The following is a 27,774-nucleotide window of genomic DNA, read 5'->3' as shown; positions in this document are numbered from 1 at the left end:
TATAGGTGCCGATTTTTCACCATTGACCAAAATAACCGCGGATGGCATTTTATACAATTTTCCTATCCATTCCCTCATTCTACTACCTACCCCCATGATCTCTAGGGTGTCCATCATAAAGCTCCAGTTTACTCTATCAAAAGCTTTTTCAGCATCGATCGAGAGAATCACTGCCGGGGTTTTCCCTTTCTTAGCTTTCTGGATCAACAACAGAGTTCTAATTCCGTTATCTCTACCCTCCCTCCCTGATACAAAGCCAACCTGATCTCCCTGGATCCATTCTGGCATCAAGTCCTTGATCCTATTTGCTAAGACCTTCGCATATAACTTTGTATCTACATTTAGGAGTGCAATTGGCCTATAGCTTGAACATTGAGTAGGATCCTTCCCTTCCTTGTGTATAAGTGTTACATGAGCTTGTAGGGATTCCTGTCTAATCTCCATTTCTCCCCCCAGGGCATTCATATATTCCTTCAACTTTGGTATTAATAGTTCACTATATTTTTTATAATACCTCACGGTGTATCCGTCTGGGCCAGGACTTTTCCCCACCTTAGTGTCTTTTAGTGCTATTTTTATTTCCTCCTGTGTGATTTCTAATTCCAGGGATTTCAATAGATCTTTATCTATCTTTGGTAGTCCTGCATTTTTTAAATATGCCTTTCTTTTTTCTCTGTTCTCATTTTCACTATTATTTACTAAGTTTTGAGACTTAATATTATACAACTTATTGTAATACTCCTCAAACGCCTTCCCAATCTCTTTAGTAGAGTGAGCCGTTTCTCCCTTGGGGTTTCTTATTTTTTCTATGTAATTTCTATTTTTCTTTTTTCTCAGGGCCTTCATTATATATTTTCCTGGACGATCTCCCCATCTGTACCTCTCCGCTGCAACTTTATTAAGTACTCTCCTCATCTCTTCTTCCATTAATATCTCCAATTCTTTCTTCTTTCCTATTATCTTCTGTCTTATCTCACATGTTATTCTATTTTTATGGATCTGTTCCAGGTCATTTATATCTTTTAAGATCCCTGTCATTTTCTTACTCCTTTCTCTTTTCTTTTTTGCCCCTACCGCAATCAATATACCCCTAATATATACCTTATGGGACTCCCAGACAGTGGCCATTGAAACATCTCCTGTTTCGTTCTCCTGAAAATATCTTTCTATTTCCCGTCTGATCTGCTGATCAGTCTCTTGATCTAATAGAAGGGCCTCGTTTAATCTCCATCCTACCCCCCTTGTCAGTTGTCTCCCCCATCTCACCTTCATTATAACTGGGGCATGGTCTGAGAGAGTCATTGTCTCTATTTCTACTTTGGCCACCCTCTCGATAAGTTGATGTTCTACCATTATATAGTCCAGTCTAGAATAAATCTCGTGTGCATTAGAGAAGAAAGTATAGTCCTTTTCCTTTCCATGCATTATCCTCCATATATCCACTAGTTGACCTTCATATATCTCCTTCTTCAAAGCCTTCATAGACCTACCTCCCTCTCGTTGCACACGAGATGTTGTATCCATCTGTGGATCTAGACATAAATTCAAGTCTCCCGCCATTATCAATCTTCCCTTTTTAAAGTCCCTCAATTTTCTTAATATCCCTTTCAGGTATACCTCTGGTCTCTTATTTGGGCAATAAATATTCGCCACTGTACACTCCATTTCCTGTAATCTGCCCCTCAGAAACAAGAATCTCCCCTCAGGATCTGTCTCTCTCTCTTCCACCTCCCACCTTACATTTTTAGCGAACCCAATTGCCACCCCTTTGGCTCTCTTAATTGGGGAGTCTGCATAGAACCATGTTGGATAGTTTCTAGTATTTAATTTAATATTTGACTTAATCTCAAAATGCGTTTCCTGTAGAAAAACTACCGAGGCTTCTCTGTGTTGTAACTCCTTAAATAGCTTAAATCTCTTCCCAGGACTATTCAACCCTTTTACATTATATGTTATAAATTTTATATCTTCCATAATTCTTGAGTACATCTCATACCTATGCAGAGTATTTTTAAAACCTTCCCCCTATACCATCTTTCACCTCCTCCCCCCCCACCGCCCTCCCTCTTCACCTCCCCCCTCCCCAGCACCTCACTCCTCCCTCCCCCCTCGAACCCCCCCCTCCCATCAGGCCTATTTTTTACCATCTAATCCTTTGTGAGCTTACTGTCACATTTGGATCTTGGCCCTGAGGTTGAACTCTAACCTTGTACGGTTCACCGTCCCTCCAATTCCCTCAATGTTCCCCTTTCCATCCCTTCTTTATTCTTTCTTCTAATTTGCTGCCATTGCTCTTTTCCCTCGGCGTTTTCCCCTCCCTCAACCTCCCAATCTGGAACCTCTACTCTTTGGATGTTAAGTTTGTCAAAAAAATCTCTCAAATCTTCAGGAAATCTCAGGTATGCAGTAACTCCATTCTTCCAACCGATTAGACACATTGAGCCACTCCATCTATACTGTATGTTTTGTTTTTTCATCTGTTCTATTAAAGGTCTCAGTGATCTCTTTCTCCATAATGTCTCAGGTGTCAAGTCTGCAAAGATTTGTATATTTTTTCCTTCATACTCAATATTATATCTTCCTTTTATCTTCTTCCATATTTCTTCTCTCTCTCCAATTTTATTAAATTGAACCACTACATCTCTCGGTCTCTCTTCCACCCGGTCTCGTTGGGCCTTTCCTGATCTATATATATTGTCCAATATGCATATCTCTGTTCTAGGTCTACCCATAATGGAGTTTAAGATTTTTTGTATCGTCTCTCTTAATTCTTTATCTTGTATAAGCTCCGGAATTCCTTTTATCCTGAGATTATTTTTCCTGTGTATGTTACCTTGTATCTCCAGTTTATATCCCAGTTTTTTCTGTTCTTGCCTAATCTTTAATATCTGGTTATTCAGTTCAGAAAGAGTTTGAGCATGTTTATTGATTTTTTCTTCTGTATCTTCTACTCTAGTCAAGAGATGTCCCAGATCTTTCCGAATAATTCCCATTTCCTGTTTAATTGATTTTTCCAAATTTTTAAACATTTCTGCCATTTCCTTTTTATTTGGGATTTGTAGTTCTCCTTCATTTTCCTTTAACTCTATTTCTCCTGATATTTGTTGATTATTATCCATTTCCACTGGAGATCTGGCGCTTTTATCCATACTGTTCTCCATTATACTTTTTTCACCTGCCCCCTGAGTTCTTTCTGGGGTCACATTACCTTGAGATGTAAATTTTCTAATTGTTCCTGATTGGGCGTGTTTAGGGGCATTCCCTTTACTATTTTTGCTCTTCATATTTTTAAATGTATCCGAGTTCTCCTTTTAAACTTTAAGATATGTACTGATAATAAGTCCTTTAGGTAAGTTCTACTTTCTTCAACCTATTTGGTGGTTCCCCCTTTTTCTCTATATGTATTTCTTCTGCCACACCAAGAAGTTATCCATAAACACATTTGATATATAGTCCAGATAGTCTCACTCACCCTCCTTCCAGCTGCTTCATTTCAGTGAGGCTGTCAGCATTCTGGTGTGGCTCTGCTCCTTTTCCCTTCAGCTACGGGGGGGGGAGAGGGGTTAGAAGAGGGAGGGGGGAGGTGAGGGGGGGGTTCTCCGAGGCTCTTTTCTTCTCTCTCTCTCCGTTTCTCTCGTGGGTACCGACGATCATGTATATCTCTCTGCCAGAGCGGCTTCGGTTTCAAAGGAAGCCAGCCGTTTCTCTCTCCCTCCTCTCCTGTTGAGTCGGAAAGCCGGGGTCTCCCTCTGCCTCAGGAAGCCGGCCGGCTTCTCCGTCTCCCAGTACTGCCCTTCGGCGGGTCACGTGGCCACCTCCCGTCACCCGCAGTCCCAGCAGTCACAGGCGAGAGATTCCCAGCCGTCTCACCGTCCAGAACTCCCGCAGCTCCGTCTCCTCCGCTTCACTCTCAGGACCCCCCTCTTCCATAAGATCTCAGTCGGGGACTTTAGCAGCTTCCATGGGGAACATCAAGGGAAGGAGGGCGGTTATCCTGCGGAGAGCGCTCACATCGCCCTCTCTCACACCGCCAAGATTAGGCTCCTCCCCAATCCTCTCACTCAACGCTCTTTGTTCTTTTTGATCTGATGCATAGACCTTTTACAAATGGGACTATTTAACTACCCGTAGTGGTGTCCTTTTATCAAGCAGAGGTAAATGACCGCTGCTCAGTTCTCCGGCATTCTCGGAGAAGACAGTTCTCCTCTGAATGCCTTTTTATCAAGCAGTGTAGATCACTTCTCCGAATGAAGGAAGAAGCGATCTACAAATGCTTTCAATACTGGAAAACGGCTGCTTTTACTATAATCTTGCGAGATTACAGTAAGAGATCAGTCAAACACCGTTTACTAAGCAGCAGTAAATTATCGCTGCTTCATTTGCGGTTCCTCCGATTCTCCAGCTCTGAGCTGGAGAATCTGGAGGGAGAACACAGATCACCAGTGAAGGGCTGAGATAGCTCCTTCATACACTGGCCATCTGTGTGCTGAGATGATCAGCGGAGAACATATTCTCCGCTGATCATCTCTGTTTCCTAAACCACTAATGATTGGAGATCAGCAACGATCCTCAGGATCCAATTAGTAAATAAGAGAGCTCAAAGACATTAAGGCAATATGTTTATTTTTTAAAAATAATAAACATGGCATACATACCAGCCCTCAGCCTCCTATTCTCGGGTCCCCCACTAGTGCTCCTGGCCCCTCCCCCTTGTTGAGTGCCCCATAGCAAATGGCTTGCAGAGCATGGCTTGACCTCCCCCCCCCGCTTTCTCCTCACTGGCTGTGACTGACAGCAGCAGGAGCCAATGGCTTTGCTGCTGTCTCTCTGTCCAGTGAGGAGGGAGATAGCCGAGAAAGCCCCTGCTCTTGTGCACTGGATCATGCAGAAGGTTTTTTTTCCCTACCTAAATGCAGAGAATGTATTAAGCTAAAAAAATCTTCTACCTTTAGACTTACTTCAAGTGCATTCCTTGGCATGTTCAGAGGGCCGCATAATAGCATAAAAATAAAAAATGTGTGCTGCATTATTAAATGGAAAAGCATATGTTTCACCATATGTGACCGCAATGCAGAGAAATGAATGCAACATTGTGCATGTGTTGCAGTTCCATTACTTCTGAATGGCACCCCAAAATTCTGATACAGTAGTGGACAATGCACACGCACTGCTACACAAAGAACACACCAAATGTGATGCATGTTATAAAAAAGTTGCTTTCAGTGCATTACCTCTTGCCCGACGCCCTATAGCAGAAACACTGCTACAGGGCAGCAGGGCTGTGCAAAATCACATATATATACAGGTACGTGACTTTGCATTTCTGGGTAGGGGCCTCAGCCGGTGATTCCCCACCGGCACCCAGTGATTGCTGAATATCACTGATGAGGTAGAGGTCTGTATGTAAACAATACAGATCTCTCCCCTGTCAGCTCCTGCACACTGCTTTGTATTGCTCTGCATAACAGAGCAATACAAAGCAATGTACTTACAAAGTAAAACACACACAACACACACAGTAAAACAGCACATAGCACACAGTTAATGCTTTGATCACCCCAGATGTTAACCCCTTCCTGCCCAGTGTCATTAGTACAGTGTTTGTGCTTTTTATTTGTACTGATCACTGTATTAGTGTCACTGGGGATGTCAGTGACAGTTAGTTCCCCCCCAGTGTCAGACGCCTGCCGCAGTCCTGCAGTCCTGCTATAGGTTGCTGATCGCCGCCATTACTAGTATAAAAAAAAATTACAGTATATATACCGCCATTTGTAGACGCTATAACTGTCACATAAAACAATTAATTTACATGTATTGGGATTTTGTTTAGCAAAGACATGTAGCAGAATATATTTTGGCCTAAATTTATGAAGAAATTAGATTTTTTAAGTTTTTTTTAATGGACATGTTTAATAGCAAAAAGCCAAAAATATTTTCGGTGTTTTTGTATAGCGCATAAAATAAAAATGCAGAGGCAATGAAATACCACCAAAGGTAAGCTCCGTTTGTGGGAAAAAAGAACATAAATTTCATTTAGGTGCAGCGTTGCATGACCGCACAATTGTCAGTTAAAGTAACGCAGCTCTGCATCGCAAAAAATGGCATGGTCAGGAAGGAGGGTAAATCTTCTGGAGGGCAAGTGGATAAGGTACACTGCCTTTGTTTACAGGCAGGCATATCAGCAGCTGCTGTTTACCTTGGAAGCCATGTGCAAGTAAGGATCAGAAGCCTGCACACTTGCTGGTTTTGTTTACACATTTACTGCATTGGGGGACTTGTCTAGTTGGTGCCCAAGACTCTGGAAACAGCACAAAGTGGATTGGCTGGCCACATGTAACCAGTGGGCTATATGCTGGGCAAAAGGATATTAAACAGTTCTAACTTTTAAACTCAATCTCTAGATGACTGCATTGGTTATTTTAAAATCCCATATGAAGGAAACTGAATAGGTCTAACCAATCATATTTTGCATGGTCTGTGTAATGGGGAATGTGGAAGGGTTTGGTTCTTTGAATACCTAATTTATACTAAATGTGTCCCTCTGTCTCAGGTCTTAGGTTTGGGAGGAATGTAGAGAACATGTGTTGCAGACTATTATTTACATTTATGAAATAATACATTTCATAAATATAAAAAGTACAATAAAATAAAAAGTACAATAAAAAATACATGCATAGTCTAGTCTACACAGTGTATCTCGATTTTCTTGATTTTGATTCAGTACCCCATACATGCTTAATTTAAAAATTCAAGTTCTTGGGCATTAATGATATTGTATGTACCTGGGTAGAAGATCAGAGGGTGGTGATTACTGGCATTTTTGGCTCTGTCCTGGAAACAATTTTGTTTAATTTGCTCATAAATGATATAGAGGTTGGAATAAATAGTTCAATCTTACTGTTTGCTGATGATACAAAGCTTAGTAGAGCAATAACTTCACAACAGGAAATAGAAACTTTACAGTAGGAACACAGTGAAATAGAGGGATGGGCTGGGCAGCTATATGACAGATGAGGTTCAATATTATAAAAAATGTAAAGTAATGCACTTGTGAGCTAGAAATATGAATACAAGATACCTGCTTGGGGGTGAACCTATGGGGGAATCAAACATGGAAAATATCTGCGGGTCCTTGTAGATCACAGGCTCAGCAATTGCATGCAACACCAGGTTAGCAGACTATTTTCATGCATTTAAAATGGTATTTACTCAAGAGATAAAACTATAATTCTACCAATTTACAAGACTCTGGTTTGGCCGCATCTTGAATATGCCGTCCAGTTCTGGTCACCAATATGTACAAAGGACTTCCTTGAACTGGACAAAGCAGCGTAACAAAGCTAATAAATGGACTGGAGGACCTCATTTGTGAGGAACAACCACAAACATTAAACTTATTCTGGAGAAGACGAGCCTAACAGGGGATATGATAGCACTTTACAAATCTATACAGTAAATAGGGACTAGGGATAGCATTGGGAGGAAATTATTTTACTTAACCACTTGGCGCTGGTGCCTCCTGGCCCTTTAAGGGTTTCAGAAGTCAGGAGGAGGAGCAGGGTTTTAGGGTCATGTGACCGCCATGATTCGCTGTCACGGCGGTCACATGATTGGAAAAGGTCCCGATCGCAAGAGGAGATCATGACCTTTCCGTGAGTACCGGACATGAGTGCTGGGAGCGCGTAGGGCGCGCACTCTCAGCACATATGCTTTTCTTAATTGCACGCAAATGTGCGGCCGCTCAGTATCAAGGCCCAGATGCCGGGAGGCCGCACATTTGTGTGTGGCCAGAGCCAAGAGGTTAAGGTCTCTCAAAAGGCACATGGCCACACAATGAAGCTGGAGGAGAAGAGGTTCAGTTTTACTCTGCACAAGGGGTTCTTTACTGTTAAAGAGGTAAGGATATGGAACTCCCTTCCACAGTTGGCAGTGTCAGTGTGGAGTGTAGAAAAATGCAAAAACTTTTAGATGGGTCTCTTAGCGATTATGTACAATCACAGACAGGTTAAACTGGATGTCTTTATTCAACTTTACCAACTATGTAACTATGCACAAATACAACACATGTATAGTCGGTATATTTCAGGGCCATTAAATATCTATATTAAAATATTTGACATATCCACTAACTACATATATATATATATATATATATATATATATATATATTATATTAATATCAATAATCATACCTATTAATAGCAACAGTTGTGTGTAGTAATATTTTAAGTTAGTTGAATACTACAGTACACGGGCAGTTGTTAACTAATGCTTCATATTCTGTATGGTATAATAGTATCATTATCCAATAATAATACAAGCAGGGAAAATGGAATGTAATATTCTCAACTATACAGAGTTATAAACCAATGCTGAAGCATCTTTAAATGAGCTGAACATTGCACATCTATTTGTACAAAGTGGTATTAAAACGTTTCAGGTTTTGTAACATGCCAACAGTTGGCAGCTTAAGGCTGCATGCGCAATCACAGGGAGCACCAACCTTCATAAGTCAGTGTATGGTCGTATTACAAAACTAATCTCAAAACATTTTGGTACCACCTCGTATACATAACTATATTCTATTCAACATGGTCAAGGTGACTGTGGCAGTCTTAAAAGTTCTTGGGTATTAATGATATTGTATGTACCTGGGTAGAAGACAGGAGTGCATCCAGAGGGTGGTGATTACTAGCATTCTTGGCTCTCTCCTAGGAACAATTTTGTTTAATTTGTTCATAAATGATATAGAGGTTGGAATAAATAGTTCAGTCTCAGTGTTTGCTGATGATTCAAAGCTTAGCAGAGCAATAACTTCACAACAGGATATAGAAACATTGTCTTGAATACTGTACTGAAAGTGAAAATCTAATAGCTTATTATAGGTAATTGTAGGAAAGCGTATGCATAGTACAATGGTTTTTGCTCAGTTTATATACTTTCCTAATTTATTTTTCTAAAATCTTTCCTTTCCAACAAAATGCAATACATGTTATATCCATTATATTCAGATCACAAAGCATGCTGGGATTTCTTATAAGAGAACCCAGACGTGGCTGAATGTTTAAATATGGCTGTCTTACTTAATGAGGGTGGAACTTGTTTGAATTGGAAACTCCACTGGTATGTTGTTAGTGTGAGATGGGGAAACAGCTCTCATTGTTTGAACACTGTGTGGAAGTAAATTGATGTTTTGACTGACATTCTGCAGTTTAGCCAAAAGATGTCACTGTTTTTCTAACACAGGCACAGACTGCATAGATATTTGTATATTCATGAAGAGGCAAAGTTTTCACAGAGAGCTGGAGTTGAGGAAACAGGAAGAGGTGATAGGAGCCATGTTCTGGAGAATGCTGAATGAAGGGGCCATGTGAGCTGCAGCTGGTTGAAGCTGATGAGATTGCTGCCAGGAAGCTGATCAGATTTCTGCCAGGAAGCTGATGGGAGCAAATTAACAACACAGCATACAATGCAATATCACAGGCCTGTTGGAGAGACATTTGTTCTGTTCAGAGTCACCAGCGGATGCAAAGCAGACCCGGGTCGGTAAGATCGTGCACGCACCTCATTTCAGTGTTGGCACCTATAGACTGCGACCAGGCCTATAGTTAGTAAGTTAGGGTCTCTGTTTGTGTCAGGCCACAATTGTTGTTACTGATATTGGAAGGACTCCACAACTTAAAGTGACATTTCACATTGGAGAGCTGATAAAATCCTACAAACTCAAGCCAGACTGGCATTTTGCTCAGAAGGAATACTCAGGCACGTGCTACAGGACCAGTTATGGGAGGGGGAATACTGTAGATTTGTGTAAGATTGTAAGCTGTTGTGCTGCACCGCAGGCTAGCTGTCAGAGCCTGGGATCGAACCTGGTCCTTCTGCAGTGAGAGGCAATGTCTCTTCTCACTGAGCTATCTGGAATGCTAGACAGCTCCCTTGACAATTCTTGGATAATCCTGCCTTGTGCCTTGATTACTCTTGAACCTTGAACTCCTTGCTCCTCCCATGAACTTCCTTATAAAAGCCATGTCCATGCACTTCCTCCTTGCCAGATTATTGTGCCTTTCCAGCCAATATCCCGCTACTGTTCCTGCTGCTGTCTACACCTCCGCTACTGACCTTTGGCTTGTTCCTGACCATGATTTCGTCTCATCCTAACGTACTACGATTGATCTGCTACCATTTGTGACCGACCCTTGGCTTGTGACTGACTCTGCTTTCGTCTGATCCTGTTGATCCGCTATTGGTTTCCAGTCTGCTCATTCCCTGGTGGGGTGATCCTGAGATCTGCGACCTGGTATTAACACGCAGCCCAATCCATCTCCACCATTAGGAGCTCTGGTGAATACCGGTTAATACTTAGACCCCACACCTCAGGTGAGCCTGCGTCATTCCCAGGGGGATCCGCTGGTGTACCTATACTGCTGGTTTCAGGTAAGCCTTTTACTGCTATAGCAACTGGTCTCTGAACCTGACCTTATATCGTGACACTAGCCCATACCATACACTCATACACTGATTCCTGCTCTTTTAGGGTAATAACAGTTAAGGTGTGGCAGCTTAGTTGTGCCCGCCAGTAGGTAAATTACTTCACTTTCCACCTTCATACATCAGAAGGCACCGTGCTGTGCAGCACAAGGGTCTCAGCCTTTGGGCTGGGTGTATGTAAATTTATTGTATGTTTCCAGCATTTGTGGTTGTGTTTATTTGCCACATCTAAGTAAAATTCTGTTGTGGCAAAAACTGGTGTTGCGGTTGCTTTCCTCGTTCGTGACTTCACTGTATCCTGGGGAGCCCACCCTGGTACACGGCTTACAACTTGGCATAGTCGGCATGATACAGCGACCGTTATGGACGGGAATGCGGCGGGAGATCTTCTCCCGGCGCCAATGGCATCGGTCCAGGACCCAGCTCAGGGTTCGCCAGTGCAAGGCCAAGTTGCCCCAACACCGCTGATACAACTTTCCCCCCGCCCTGCCAGTGCCAGTAGGGTACATTCCCGTGGGGGCACTGTTTAGTCACCTGCCAAAATTTGATGATAAAAATATGACCTTGCAGGACTGGACTGAAAGAGTACGTAGTTCGGTTAGAATGTGTAACCTGACGTCCGAGCTGTGGGCAGAGGTTACATTGGGGGCTCTAGAGGGTGATGTCAGACGGACAGTAATGGTAAGGCCCGAATCTGAGAGAGACACCCTAGAGAAAATCTTCTCCCTACTGGAGAGAGCCCAAGGAGGGTGTGCTAAAGTAGTACAGCTGTGGAGCCACTTCTTCAACCGACCACAGCAAGAGGGCGAGACCCTGATGCAGTACTCCAATGCCCTACAGGAGACGCTAAATTAAATACAGCGGCGAGATCCAGAGGCCATGGGAGCTTTCCGGGAGGTGGACCGGCTACTACGAGACCAGTTCATAGTGGGGCTCTCCAACAAGTTCTTACAGGACAAATTGCAAGAGATGACCCAGACGGCGCCCAACATGACATTCTACAGCATCTACTTAGCCGCCGTGGAGAGAGAGGAGGAGTGCATACCTGTGGTGGCGAGAATAGTGAGTAGTACCCATGCTACAAGAGGTCAGTCTGCATCTGAAGACTCAGAATCCTTAAAGGATGTGGTCCAGGCCCTGCGGACAGAATTAAGAGAACTTCGGCTGGAAGTGTCCCAGATGAAGGCAGAATCTCCCCGGTCTCCGGAAATGACCTCAACACCTCGCGCCACTCCACTTAGGATAACTCATCTGCGGGGGCACGTCAAAAGGGGACCTCTCTGTTGGGCTTGTCGACAGTACAGCAACATGGCCAGAGATTGCCCAGAACAGATGAAGTCCGAGCCGACTTTAAACTTCCGACTGCCGTAGTAGCTGGGCGTCCTGTGGCGGTACACCAGAAGCTAAGCCCTAAGCATGAGGAACATGACCTGTATGCCAGCAACCCCATTATGGAAGCCAAGTTGGAAGGCCAGAAGGTGCGCTGCCTAGTTGATACAGGGTCGGAATGCACCCTTATGCCTCTGGAGTTCTTCGAAAGACACTATGGACATGTGATGGAGCCGTAAGACAGGAGTGTCATCAAGCTGACGGCTGCCAATAACAGAGAGATGAATGTCCGAGGAATAGTCTGGATGCGGGTCCGTCTGTGTGGGCAAGACGTCGGCAAGAAGGGAGTCGTGCTGGTGGATCATTCGTCCAGGAGAGGGATGGACGTGACACTAGGTATGAACGTGCTGAGGGACCTAGACCACCAACTTTATGCCAAAGAAGGGCCAAGGTATTTTTCAACGGGCCACCACACACCAGCCAACCAAGAAGGTTCTACAGCAGATGGTGAGGAGCTGCAGTTTGCGAAAGGGCGATATGTCCGATCGGCCCATTGGACACGTGAGGGTGCTGCAGAGGACCCCGGTGAAGACCCCGCCTCGACATGAGCGAATATTGATGCTGCAGGTTGGGGCTGGACGACGACTGAATGGACTGGAGGTCCTGATCGAGCCCTCTTACCAAGAAGAAACGCAGACTCATCCACTGGTAGCCCGGGCCCTTGCTATTGTGAAGGATGGATGTGTGCCTGTACGCTGCCTCAACGTTGAAGACTGTGAGTTAACCGTCCCTGGGAATACCTTGCTGGCCGAAGTTTATGTGTCCGAAGGGGATATTCCTCGATGGAGGAGCTTCACGCTACGGGCAGATAGGAGATCAGCCTGGACCTATGCTGTAGAGGTCCATCAAAGGGAGACCGCGACAGCGGAGTGGAATGGTCAAGTGATCATGGCCCGGAATGGGGGTGGACTGCAAGATCCTGACTCCAGGACAACAGAGGTTGCTGGAAGACACCCTTTGGGAGTTTCAGGAGGCCTTCTGGAGACATGATGAGGACTTTGGGTGTGCCTCCACCATCAAACACGAAATCCCCACCGGCGATGCTGCACCGATCAGGGAACGTCAAATCCCGCCTAAAATGTACCAGGAGGTGAAGGATATGGTGGCCAGCATGTTGTAAAACCAGGTGATCCAGGAGAGTCAAAGTCCTTGGGCTGCTCCAGTAGTCTTGATGCGGAAGAAAGATGGGAGTCTCCGTTTCTGCGTGGATTATCGGAAGCTGAATGCCCAGACCGTCCGGGATGCCTACCCCCTTCTGCGGATTGAGGAGTCATTGTCCATCCTGAGTCATGCAAAGTTCTTCTCGACTCTTGACCTGGCCAGTGAGTATTGGCAGGTATCGGTGGCCAAGAAGGACAAAGCGAAGACGGCCTTCATCCTACCTATGGGTCTCTACGAGTTCAACCAGATGCCATTCGGCCTGTCCAAAAGCTGGTGTTGAGGTTGCTTTCCTCGTTCATGACTTCACTGTATCCTGGGGAGCCCACCCCGGTGCACGGCTTACATTAGAGTGCACCCTTACCTCTCAGGCCGGTACAGCATTATTTAGTTAGCATAGAGCAAGGCTGTAATGCCCCCATGAAGCTGAGAGCTGACACTCTACACTCTTCTGCAAAGTTACAAAATAACAAACCACCGGTTTTATTTCATGTAATTCTGACAGCAGCATTGTTATGAAATTGACAATGTTATGACACTTTTTTGAGCGTCTTTTATTAGTGCTGAGCTAAAGTTAGACAAGACATGGGATGGCCATACAGCCTGCCACTTATGCTTTGACAGAGACCAGTACCCTGAATAATAATAAAAGAAGGCATCGCTGAGAGGTGTGGATACACCATTATAACATTTCAAGAGTTGAGATTCAGACAGAGTCTATCGGTGATATGTTCTTTTAACTTTGATATTGTAATTAGAGAGATCATCATGTATATACAAACTCAATCTGTTATTTTTTTTTTTTTTTTTTAGGAATTACTTTTGTCAGAAATGTTTATCTGTAAGGGGGAGGATGGGATGACTGGTTTATTGCTTAATTTGTACATTCATGATAATCTCTGTATATGTAAAAAAATTGAATATGATTTCCGTGCAGTGTATACATTTATTGCATGAGGTTTCAGTGCTTCCAAACAAAAGAGTTGTCAATGCTTTGCAGGGTCCTTTAATCATCATGGATTGTGGTGTCCATCAGGTGCACAAGGATGCATACTCAAACTGACACCATAGTAGAGATGGAAGGGGCCAATCCAACAAACATCAGTCAGTGCCCTTTGGGTAACTGAACAAGATGCTCACCACCAATTTCATCCGTCTACCACAACCCCACTCCTCAAATACCCCCAACAGGCCACGTTTTTAGATTAAATAGCTGTCAGCAAAGCATTGATATTGATTTGAAGCACCTGTGCAAAGTGAAGGAGATCCTGAAAACAACCTGGAGGTACTTGAGGACTGAGATAAGGATCCACTAATCAAACGGATTACCTGCAGCAGGATGTGGGATCTGATCATTATCATCGGCAGCTTTTGAATTGTGAGTGCAATATTGGATTTTTTATATCTAATAAAGTTTCATCAATATATTACACAATGGCAGTGTGTTTTGTTTATGTTACTGCTATTTTACAAAGCATTAGCCATTAACTGCTCCCTTGATTATAACTCATCGCCTGTAGCGGAAAATATAAAACAAGACTATGCAATATCTCATACTGATTAAAAACAAATTTAAATATGTAGAAAAGTAAAAACATTTATTTATTACTTTTAAACATAATAAAATAAGAAAGCACATACTATACTCTATTTAGAAGCTGAGCATGAATGTAGACTATGCCATTATAGTCAGAAGGTACACTGGGACACTGGGGTCATAGAAATATAAATCCGTATGGTTGAGCCTGTAAAATTATTAGTGATCTAAGGGAGACCTATGAGCAGGGCTTATTTGCAGCGGGAACGCGGGGGACTGCAGTTCCAGCACCTCTAGCACTGAATGTATGTAATGACAAGGGGTGCGGGGGTGTGCTGGAGAGTACATTGTTGCTGGCCGATGGGGAATCTATTGTCATTGGGGAGAACAATTGTTGCGGGAAGGGTGTTATATTGTTACTGGTGAGGATCTATTATTTCTAAGGGGTTAATTGTTGCTGGGAGGGTTCTACTGTTGAGGAAGGGGTCTATTGGTGCTTGCTGCTGGAGGTTCTCTTGATTTTGGCTGCTGGTAGATCTATTGTTCTTAGATTGGGTCTATGTTGCTAGGGTGCATCTATGTGTTGCTGGGGGGATTTTGTTGCAAGAGGGTCTATTGTTGCTGGGGGGATCTATTGTTGCTGGCTGCTAAAGGGTTTATCGATGTTGGATGCTGGGAGATCTATTGTGGGGGTATGTTACTGGGGTGAATCTGTTGTTGCTTGGAGGGTATTTTGTTGCAGGAGGGTCTATTGTTGCTGGGGGGAGTTTGTTGCTGACTGCAGGGGGTCTATTTTACTACTTTATTGTTACTATTACTATATAACATACTTGGTTTTGTAGTCCCTACGGGCCAGTTTACACTACATGCATTTCAGTAGCTTTTTTTCTGCATCCAAAATGCACAGAAAGTAGGTTATATAGTTGTCAATGTCATAGTTCACATCAGTGCTTGCAGTTCCAGTGTGTTGTGGTTGCAGAAAAAAAAGTAGAACTGGCTGCATTTTTTTTGCATAGAACTGTACAGAAAGCGGTAAAATGCATCAAAAGTGCACCAAAATGCACTGGAATGCACATGTCCCTATTTAAATTGAAGAAATGGAGAGGGGAAAAAATGAACTGGAATACATTAAAAACGCACTGGACTGCATCTGGACTGCGTTTATATAGTGTGAACTGGCCTTAACAGGGGCAATACTTCGAGGTGGGTAGGAGGTGGAACCAAGGGACATGCTCAGAGGTAGGTAGGGGGTGGAGACAAGGGGTGACTCAGAAGGTGGGAGTAACTGCATCTATTCTCTGAGGAAAAAAAGCCCTGCCTATGAGGTATGTCTGACAAAGCCCTGATGAGCTTAGTATAGGTCTGCTTCTCAGCCTCTATGTACTCCGGTTCACACCTGAGCGATTTGAAGTGTGTTTTCCTAGCCACTTCAACGCTCAGGATCAAGACTACTATTATATTCAATACTGGCTGTTCACAAATGAGCACTGTTTTGGCCCCTAAGGAGAAAATGGAAAACTATTTGTATTCTAGCTCTTCATTGGCTACAACAAAAACGCTCGAGCCTGAAAACACCTAAAAATGCCTGGAAAAAGGGTAAAAAATGTGCTTCAAAAACTCTTAAGCTGAAGTGTTAAGCTAGCTAAAAATCTCTTGCAAGCATTAACATCTTCATGTCATTTTAAAGGTTCTTTTAAATATGTTTTAAATCTCTATCTCTGATTAACATGCTACCTGGTGATCCTTCTGTGAAAATGTGTATTCAGGCACTTCCTTGGATGACAGTTGTGCTCCTGTGTTGTCACATGTGCCCCTAGTTGAGACCACAAGCAGCTTTGTCTACAAACATTTTTTGGTCTCCTCCCAAAAGAGAGTGCAGTAGGGTATGTAACAAATGTGCAAATGGCCAGAAATCATTTTTGGCCATACCCCGGCTTTCAAGCCCCAGATTGACTAGCTGTATTTCAGATAGCAAGATAGTTCTCTATTATTATGGAAAGCCGCATCTTGCACTGCCATCATGCTCGCTGAATGAAGCATAAGTGCATTGGCTGACATAAAGGTGAATGTAGGTTAAGGCAGAAAGTGAAAATCAATATACAGTGCTCCAATGGAAGTAATTCTACAACATATAGGGAATTACAGAAGGACATAGATGGACAGGCAGAGGCTTATGGTAATGCAGTTCTGGGAATTCCAACATATCTTTTATGCGTATATTGAATGCTACTTTGTCTCTAGAAATTGCTCTCCTATTTTCAGATAAACTGGAATTAGTTAGGGATTATTAGTAGAGCAGGTATAGAGGAATGATTGCTTCCCTGTAGAGCTCAAATATAAAAAGACTTGTATGTTTCAGAGTGTACCAGTCAGACGTCCAACAACTTCATTTTACTTTAAGGGCCAGTTCACACTACATGCAGTTCAGTTCCTTTTTTTCTGCATCCAAAACACACAGAAAGTAGGTTATATAGTTGTCAATGTCATGGTTTACATCAGTGCTTTCAGTTCCAGTGCATTCTGGTTGCAGAAAAAAAGGAGAACATGCTGCATTTTTTCTGCACCGAACTGTACTTGAACGCAGTAAAACAAGGTAAATTGAAGAAAGAGAGGGGGAAAAATGAACTAGAATGAATAAAAAATGCACTGGAACGTGTCAAAAACGCATACAAAATGCACGGAACGCGCCAAAAATGTGTCAAAAACACATCAGGAACGCATCTGTACTGAGTTTCTATAGTGTGAACCGGCCCTGAGGGCCGGTTCACACTACAAAAATGCACTCTGGATACATTCGGGATACATTTTTGCTTACAGTTCACACCACATGCAGTTCCGGTGCAGTTTTGATGCAGTTTGTGTGTTCCAGTATGGTTCTGTGCAGAAAAAATGCAGCATGTTCTACTTTTTTTCTGCACCTGAAACTGACTGGAACTGACTGCACTAGTGTGAACCAAGACCAATGGAATACATGGAAAACACTGTGCATGCACTTTTGATGTAGAAAAAAAGAGCACTGAACTGCACCTAGTGTGAACTAGCCTTAGATGCATCCGGATGTGTTTTTGCATGTGCGTTTTTGGCGCTTACTGTTGCGTTTTTGATGTGTTCCAGTGCTTTTTTAATGTATTCCAGTTTGTTTTTTTCCCTCTCTTTTTCTTCAATTTAAATAGGTTCATATGCGTTCCAGAGCGTTTTTGGTGCGTTTTTGTGAGTTCCAGTGAATTTTTGGTGCGTTTTGGTGTGGGTGTTGATGCATTTTACCGCGTTCCAGTACAGTTCTGTGCAGAAAAAATGTAGCCTGTTCTACTTTTTTTGTGGAACCGAAATGCACTGGAACTGCAAGCACTGATGTGAAGTTGAACTATGACACTGACAACCATATAACCTACTTTCTGTGCCGCAAAGGCTGTCAGTACCTGTAGCTCTCCCATTCACTGAACTCTGTGAATGAATAATGCATCCTGGTGGGCGGAGCCTCACATAGCCGTGTTTTTTTCCTCTTTAAAGTTGTGACAGCAAGTTTAAGAAGATCTGTTACTAGAGGTACTTTGTCAGGGAGCAGCTGCAGCAGTGGGAACATGTTACATGTTCCACCCTAAAAAGCTTGTAGGAGGAGCTTTTATTCTATGAGGATACAAAACCCCTGACCTCTATCTGACCAGTGCTGATTGGCCTCTCTAGCAATACACACAAACCTGAGCATGTGAAAAATGCCTACGGTTCAGTCTGTCTTATCAAGTGATAAAAGGGGGATCTTGAACAAGGGGAGGAACAGAGCAGTCAGGATCATAGTTACATACATAGTTAGTATGGCTGAAAAAAGACAAAAGTCCATCCAGTTCAACCATTAAAAAAAAAAAAAAAGTTATAATCCTATGACCACAGTTGATCCAGAGGAAGGCAAAAAAAACCAGCAAAGCATGATCCAATTTGCTCCTGCAGGGAAAAAAATCCTTCCTGATCCCCCGAGAGGCAATCGGATATTCCCTGGATCAACTTTACCTATAAATAAAGTGGAAGGAAAATAATAAATGGTTTTCAAAAGTTTTACAAATAAATATGTGAAAAGTGTGGCGTGCATTTGTATTCAGCCCCCTCGGAGTCAATACCTTTCGCTGCAATTACAGCTGCAAGTCTTTTTGGGGATGTCTCTACCAGCTTTGCACATCTAGAGAGGGACATTTTTACCCATTCTTCTTTGCAAAATAGCTCAAGCTCTGTCAGATTGGATGGAGAGTGTCTGTGAACAGCAATTTCAAGTCTTGCTACAGATTCTCAATTGAATTTAGGTCTGGACTTTGACTGGGCCATTCTAACACATGAATATGCTTTGATCTAAACCATTCCATTGTAGCTCTGGCTGTATGTTTTGGGTCATTGTCCTGCTGGAAGGTGAACCTCCGCCCCAGTCTCAAGTCTTTTTCAGACTCTAACAGGTGTTCTTCTAAGATTGCCCTGTATTTGGTCCCATCCATCTTCCCATCAACTCTGTCCTGCTTCCCTGTCCCTGCTGAAGAACAGCATTCCCACAACATGATGCTGCCACTACCATGTTTCAAGGTGGAGATGGTGTGTTCAGTGTGATGTACAGTATTAGTGTTTCGCCACTCATAGCATTTTGCTTTTAGGCCAAAAAGTTCAATTTTGGTCTCTCTGACCAGAGCACCTTCTTCCACATGTTTGCTGTGTCCCCCACATGGCTTCTCACAAACTGCAAACGGGACTTCTTATGGCTCTTTCAACAATGGCTTTCTTCTTGCCACTCTTCCATAAAGGCCAGATTTGTGGAGTGCACGACTAATAGTTGTCCTGTGGACAGATTCTCCCACCTGAGCTGAGGATCTCTGCAGCTCCTCCAGAGTTTCCATGGGTCTCTTGGCTGCCTCTCTGATTAATGCTCTCCTTGCCCAGCCTGTCAGTTTAGGTGGAAGGCCTTGTCTTGGTAGGTTTGCAGTTGGGCCATTCCATTTTTGGATGATGAATTGAACAGTGCTGCATGAGATGTTCAAAGCTTGGGATATTTTTTTATAACCTAACCCTGCTTCTCCACAACTTTATCCCTGACCTATCTGGTGTTTTCCTTGGCCTTCATGATGCTGTTTGTTCACTAATCTTCTCTAACAAACCTCTGATGGCTTCACAGAACAGCTGTATTTATACTGACATTACATTACACACAGGTGGACTCTATTTACTAATTAGGTGACTTCTGAAGACAATTGGTTCCACTAGATTTTGGTTGGGGGTATCAGAGTAAAGGGGGCTGAATACAAATGCACGCCACACTTTTCAGATATTTATTTGTAAAAAATTTGGAAAACCATTTATCATTTGCCTTCCACTTCACAATTATGTGTCACTTTGTGTTGGTCTATCACATAAAATCCCAAAATACATTTTACGTTTTTGGTTGTAACAATGTGGAAAATTTTAAGGGGTATGAATACTTTTTCAAGGTGGTGTACATTCAAGGACAATTATGTTTTTGGGTTTTCAGAGGAAACAGAGCTATTACATAAAATAAATAATGCACCCTTGATATTGGGCAGCCAGAGCTTCTAAAACACATGACTGGACCGGAGCAGATTGAAATAAGGCATTTACACAAATAATTTTTTTTATACCATCACTATACAACATATGTAGGAGGAGGGAGGAAGCTGTGTTAAGCAGTCATAAATGTGGTCTTTACTTCTACTTAATAAACACTGTGAAAACCATTAAGCTAAGAACATTAGTCATAGAGATAGTGTTATGTTGCAGACTGACGTGGCTTAATTTGGTCTGGGCATTTATACTTCAATGACTTCTAGTCATGAGAGGGCTAAACATGTTTTTCTGTGCTACAAAGTATGATCCATTTTCTTAATCCACTTATATATGACGTGGTAGATATTTTAGGAATTGTTCAGCATGTAGGCATCAGTGATTTATCAGACTTTAGTAAATGTGAATGATGAGACTCCCTATATGGTAGATGGTGGTGATAATGAACACGGCAATAAAAGGCTAATTCTGATGTTTAAGGGATATGTAAACCCAATGTTTCATATTCCTGATATGTGCCTGCTGTACCATGTACTTGTATGGAAGAGTATCCTTTTCTTTTTCTATTGCTTCCTTTCTGTGAAATACCTGGTGATTCTGCCAGTCCCCCTGCTTTTCTCATAAAAACTGACCATACTTGGCATGAAAGCAGAGTGGTGAGAGAATCCAATCCAATGATCAGATTTATGCTGAACACCCCCCCCCCCCACCTGGCACAGCCATTCACTGGGAAGAACAGTATGCTGCTGTTTCTCCTCCCCCAGCTCCTTATGCAGCTGAGAACAGAGGGTACAGTGGATATAAAAAGTCTACACACCCCTGTTAAAAAGTCATGTTTCTGTGATGTAAAAAAATGTACTTTTCTTCTGACTGATACCTTTTAACAATGAGATCCCTCTGATGCTTTAGAAGCTCTCTGCGGACCATGGCTTTTGCTGTAGGATGCGACTAAGAAAATGAAAGGATAGACCTACTAGAACAGCTGAACTTTATTTGGGATTAATCAGAGGCCCTTTAAATGATAGCAGGTGTGTACTGACTCCTATGTACTTCCTATTTATATTCGCCTTACAATATAAAAGCATTTCTAGAATCATTAACAATAACTGGAAGATTCTGAAAGCAGACCCAGTCCTAGCAAAAATCTTACCGGATAAACCAGAGATTACATTTAGAAGAACAGCCTCTTTGAGAAATCGAATAGCCCCCAACATTATCAACCCACATAGTAATGTATACTTTTTTAACAATTTGGTGTTTTTTTTCCCATGTAACAAGTGCGTTATATGAACATGCAATCAATATAGGAAAAAGAAAATCAAGAACTTTACATCAACTGTTACTGGGAAGACCTATAATATTAAAAATTTTATATCATGCAACAGTAGATATGTTGTTTATCTCTTACAATGTCCTTGTAAGAAACAGTACATTGGTCGAACCACCAGGAGATTAAGGGACCGTTTGCGGGAGCATGTATATAATGTAAAGAGGGGCTATAAAGAATATTCACTCTCCAAGCACTATAGGCTACATCATAACAGAGATCCATCTTCCCTAACCTTTATGGGTATTGATATAGTGCAGGCCCACTGGAGAGGCACCAACAAGAGGGAGGCGGAGTCCCAAATGGAAACAAAATGGATATTCCAATTGAGATCGATGCACCCTAGGGGATTGAACATTGAGATGGATATCAATTGTTTCATCGACAATAGCTGAGGTTTACTCCACTCCCAACTCAGAAAATATATAGTGGAACACAACATAACCAATCTTCTCGTCCGATTAGCACATATTTATAGTCCTAACCCCCTCCCCCTTCCCATTTCATGGTCTTTGCGATTTTAGTCTTATTTTATCCTTTTTTTTTTATGGTCATTGCAAATTTTAATTTAGGTTCTATTTTATTCTATTTTTATCTATTCTATTCTATGTGAGGTTTCTTATTCTACTTATTAAAATTTATTAAGTGGGTATACCCAGGTATTTTACATGTGGATACCCCATGTTTTTATTGTTTTTTTACCGTTATTTATCCATCTGATTTTTTTCTATATACTGTTATTGTTTCTTATTCATATTTTAATGCTGTTATTTATGCATATATCTGTATTAAGGGATATCAGTAACCATGGTCACAATGCGCTTTTATTTATATTTTCTCATTTTACAACATGGCTTAATTGTATGTTATATAGGATATCCTCAATATGGAGTATAGGGAATATTGATTTATGGTATTCTATTGCCCTGTTATGAAATTGACATGCGCGCTATTTTATCTGTGCAGGGCTGTATTGGCAGATATGATAAATCTGTGCGTGTCTGTTATGTTAATATTCCCACCAATACACGTTGTAATCTACATGTATGAACGATTAGTACACACTTGAGAATTCCATTTGGTTAATAGAGTGTTCCCTGGTGACCATTGTTCCATGAAGACGGCTCCTGTCCTCGCTTATATGGCGCTCGCACATGCGCAGTTGCGCGGGCTACATGAAAATGGCGCCCGGCGAGAGGACATTGAGCGAATTAGGAAATGGCGGGCGCTAAAACGCGCATGCGCAATTTACACTATTTAATGCCACGAGAGACGTCCATCACTGTAAGCATACCCCTATGAATACGTGCGGCTGCATGAAACGCGTCAAGGTGGAGCTACAGAGTTGTGACGTCACTCCGCCGGCGCCAAGAGGGCCACGGCAGCCATCTTGAATATCATCAGATGGTCAGTGATTTGTTTTTTCTAACACCCACTGTTCGTGCTGCATTTGTTTGTTTGAATAAACTTCACCTGTTTGGAAGATATTACACTATCTGGCCTCCTCTTTTGGATACCAGGCAGTGAGGGGCACCTGACCAGACCACAGACGGATCTCCAGTCCTCTGGAATTGTTATTTCCAAATGCGCATTTTGATTGCGTATCTGGTGAGTGCGCAAACTTATCATTTATATCACCACATTACCAGACTACTGGATTTTAAAGATCATCAGGCACCATTACTGTGGACTATTGGTTGATTTACTAGTCCAGCACTTTGCACTTGATTTGTCACTATTAAGTGACATGGTCATCACTTTATGTTGCACTGTATACTAATTTATTCATTATGAGCTGGTCTTATGCGTTTTGTATGATGTATGCATGTTCTTACTATTGACACGTTTTACATCACTCAGTCACTTTATTTTATGCATTTATATTATTTGATACCAGTACAGTTATTTGTGACTTTTAGCGCTACACCCTGCTTTTATTATCTATTTGGAGGTTTTATATGGTACCTTTTGGTGTTTAGCAGCTTGATTTTGTTTTAAGCGCTCACTTGCTTCTTTAGATTATCTGTACTGACTCCTATTTAGCATGATTTTGAATGTGCTTGCCTAATTCTGAACACAGCTACACCCCAGTTATAAGAGGGTGTGCACACTTATGCAACCACATTATTTTAGTTTTTATGTTTACTCCCCCCCTCTAAAATATTTCAGTTTGTTGTTCAACTAAATTGTACAGTTTATAGGTTATATTAAAGGTGGAAAAAGTTCTGAAATTATTTCTTTGTCTCATTTTTTTACATCACAGAAACCTGGCATTTGAACAGGGGTGTGTAGACTTTTTATATCCACTGTATGTGTTCACTTATAAAAGATGGAAAAAAATATATTTATAATGTATTTTATATGTATACACAAATTTTTTGCCTTTAATTTCTATTTTAAACTGGGTTGTCTTACAAGGTGAGGGTTTACATATACTTTAACTCCTTCCTGCCCACCATATCTAAATACACATCCCCCAACATGATGCCCTGTGTTGGGGATATGTTCATAAATATCCTACTGTCACTGACAATTGGGAACCAATCAGTATTGTTCTCAATCATGTGATCACTATGCCAGCTTAAGGTTTAATTAATAAAAGCTTTCAGTCTGCAGATAAACACTTCCACCTTCAGATTACAGTGTTCATTTGCTGTGCCATATGTTTTAAGCAAAACTGCAATTCTGATGTGACAAGCAGCGAGTAGGCAGGCTTTCATTGCAGAAAAGACATGCAATGTCCACCTACCTGCCTGCTGGCTGTCTTCTCCAGGGCTATAACCTGAATTGAGCATGTGCTCCTCAGCTTACAGTGCTGGGCCGATCCCTCTGTGCCGGGATGAGTGGCTCCTGTACATGCGAAGGAGTGACATCAACCAGGCCAATGAAGATGGCTGAAGACCAGAACACAGGAGAAGATGCCGGTGTTGGCAAGGGACCATTGCTTTCATGTTGTAATTATCAAATTATAGTATTAAAAATAATACTAACAAAAATAGATAAAACATTTTTTAAAAAGTTTTAAGCTTATATGTACAAGGGTATTTATTAAAACACACCAAATAAAAGCCCTCTATATCCTTAAAGATAAAATATTAAAAGAATTTAGATATGAAAATTAATCAGAGTTTTTGTAGAGTTAAGTAACTCTGGCAAACTTGTCCTGGGTATCTAGGCAGCAATAGCCTCTAGCCATGAAAGGGGTAAAGTATACCTAAAGCCACAACTCTGAATATTGTAGAGTAGTAAAGGGATAGAATTCTGTCAGCGTGGTAAAACTACCTGTGTCCTAAAATGGAAAAAAAAGTTTGAGCTTTTACATATACTTTAAATGTTCTTTATGCATAAATAATAGATTCCCAAGAAGGAGAACTTGATTGACAGGTAGAGACCCATCTTCTCTCTGATATCCCCAGCATACTCTTCTTGACTTTAGAAAGTTTTCTAAAAAGCAGCCAACCTACCACCCTTAAAAGAGAGGTAATGCTAAGGTAACCAGTATATTCCTTACAAGAATCTGAAAACAGTACAATGGCACCCGCACTATCAATATTAGTATAAAGAGCATGAAGCTGGAACAAAGGCAGGCCAGTAGCCCAGTTTTCTCTAGATTTCTAATAATATGATTGCTCACAGTCCTAGAAATGAATGAGTAAATGGAAGAGTCTGGTGGAGCCATCTAATGAATAAATCAGTGGCAATAATTAAATGTGAAAATGAATAAACAGATGAATAAGTTAATTTACAAGCTTGTTTAAATGGCCCAGGATCTTATAAACATGGCAGTGTGCCATATCGGTGCTGTTAACATAATCAATAGCAGGAAGACGAGAATGATGTAGTCTGCAGTACAGAGAGAAGTGGCTGCCGGGTCTCTGGAGACATGGCTGGAGTGCTGCGATTGTCATCTGGTGGCACATGGAGTAAAATAATGTCTGGGTCAAGGACAGAGGAGGATCAGGGAACCCAGCCTACAGGCAGGTATAAAGAGAAAGACAACTGTATTTTTAGTGATCTTTAATGCAATGTTTACTTTACTGTACTGTAAATGCAGTGGTGGTATTATCGCCAACTGCACATAGCCTGTGCAGAGAGCTGAGCTCTGGGGGACCTGTAGACATACCCACTTCAGGCTGCCTGCAGAAAACTACAGAAGGGGGGCAGATACAAGACCAGTTATGCTGCATAAAGAGAGAGAGAGCTGCAGTGGCTGGTCTTTTTTTCTTTTTTTTACAGGAAAATCGTGTACAGAGGCAAAGTGCAAGAGTTGTTTCATGCTAGTTTAATGCACAGATTTGGAAGGATGACATAAATAGATCAATGTTTAAAAAGCATCTGTGCCTAGATGATTGACATGAAAATATTCACATATAATCAAGCATATGGTTTAAACAAGGTTTAAAACAAGCCCTTGCTAACTTCTTTAGCTGCAGGCCCCCCTAAAAAAATGAAACTTCAAATTTCACACCAGAGGCACTGAAATGACAGTTCCTCTAAGCAGCTGGGACTTAAAAAAAAAAACAGCAGTTGCTGTAGGCTGTTAGGCCCTTTTTATACAGGAACTTGTGGGATATCACATGAAATTAATGAAATGTTCTGGCAGGTGGGCTGCGCTGTTCCTAATGGCACCCCAAATGCACCTGCCAGTGTTCGAAATTGTACCACAACACCTCATAACTTATTGCCATGTGTTGTAGTGCAAAGTGATTTAAAAAACAGTTGCCCGCACTTTTGTGTGACTGTTGGATATGATTTTTGTGATTGAAATGAGCGGGCTGCCCTAAATGTCACACAAGTTTTTATGAGTATTTTGTATGTCCTAAACTGTTTCATATGCATTCTATTCTATTTTACTAATTTATTGTACATCATATAATGATTTAATTATCTGGTTTTTGGGATAAGCCAGTAAGGAAGTAGCATAGTATTGGGGTAGCACTGCACCAATTCACTTTAGATTTAGCACATTATCCATTTGGTATATGGTTGGGTGTTAGCAGCCCCTTCCCCATAATTATTAGTCCAATTTTGAGTAGTGCAGGAAGTTTCTATTGTTTTATTTGCCCTAAGTGCGTCACACCTAGCATAGATTTCAGCTATTTTTGATTTGGCTTTTACATTTTTTCAAGCCTGCTACTCCATATTTTGTTAAGATTAGTAGATTGTAGATTAGTAACCAGAGGGGGCTTTCAGTGGCTCAGTCTAATTGTTTGTTTTTTTTCTTCACATGTTTAGATGTGTTCAATGGGAAACAATGCATGCTGCTGTATATTGTTCAAAAGCACTAAAATTGTACACACTGGTGTGAACTAGGCTGATTGTAAAACATTGCATTTATTGTGCATGCGTTCTAGATGCATATAAAGGAGAAGCAGGACCAAAGCTCTTTTGACCCTACGTCTTCGGTGGGTCATAGCAGTGCACCTAGTTCTGCACTCCAGTGAGCATATTCAGCCATCAGCGGACTAAACTCTGCTGTTGGCTGACGTCACTCAGCCGGTCCAGACTCTGGAGAGATCCTGACTTTAATGTTGCGATCCACTCAGATATCTGACTGGCAGCTTGCTCAGGCATCCAGCCTGAACCAGCTGCTCCCACACCCTCCGTAATCCAGCTCTTTAGTCAGTGCTGGAGAGGCAGATCTGAGAGCCGGTGATTGTCACTCTTTTATTACTGAAGACCGAGAATGGAACGATCAGAGGTCTTTGAACACTTAGTTCTCACCAGGGAACAGATGCAGCATTGGACCAATGCTACATCCACTTAGGTGAGTATAATTGTTTTTTTTTTAATCCGACACTTCTCTTTTAAAAAATGCACTGGAAAGCATCTGCTGTGAACCAGCCCTAAGAGAGAAGCAATGGGGAAATGTAATTTGACATTGCGGTTACAATACGCCCAGTAGTAGAATTTTATGTTCATACCAGAGCCTGACCTTACTTACTTCAATGGTTCTACTAAACTCAAAGTAAACATTGATTTATCAAAAAACAACAACAAAAACTACTCTACTGAGAAAAGCTGACAGGCTCACTTTACATTTAAAGTGATTTATATAATCTTACTGTGGTTGTATAAGCAGCTTCAGGATCATCTTCTAGCACTCGTGAAAGTCCAAAATCTGAAACTTTGCAGACCAAATTGCTGTTGACTAAAATGTTCCTGGCTGCCAGGTCACGATGGACATATCCCATATCGGAGAGGTATTTCATCCCTGAGGCAATTCCTCGTAGCATTCCCACCAACTGGATGACTGTAAAGTGACCATCGTGTTTCTGTAAGGGAAGAACAAAATATATCTCTGGTTGATTAATATCAGAATATA

At 41.8% G+C, this 27,774-nt stretch overlaps 1 protein-coding gene across 2 annotated transcripts in view; it reads right to left on the bottom strand.

Moving 5' to 3' along the window:
- The window catches only part of EPHA6 (EPH receptor A6), a 1,004,780-nt gene that overhangs the window by 55,754 nt on the left and 921,252 nt on the right, over positions 1–27,774 (bottom strand). For both annotated transcript variants that reach the window (XM_089682939.1, XM_089682940.1), the window contains one exon: positions 27,515–27,724. In XM_089682939.1, coding sequence (XP_089539065.1) covers positions 27,515–27,724 — 210 coding nt within the window. The remainder of the gene's footprint in view (positions 1–27,514; positions 27,725–27,774) is intronic.

Source organism: Staurois parvus, unplaced genomic scaffold, assembly GCF_062004578.1.
Source record: "Staurois parvus isolate SC_StPar_1 unplaced genomic scaffold, SC_StPar_1.0 ptg000299l, whole genome shotgun sequence".
NCBI lineage: Eukaryota > Metazoa > Chordata > Amphibia > Anura > Ranidae > Staurois > Staurois parvus.
The sequence above is the reverse complement of the archived record's forward strand: the minus strand, read 5'-3'. Positions and strand labels throughout refer to the sequence as shown.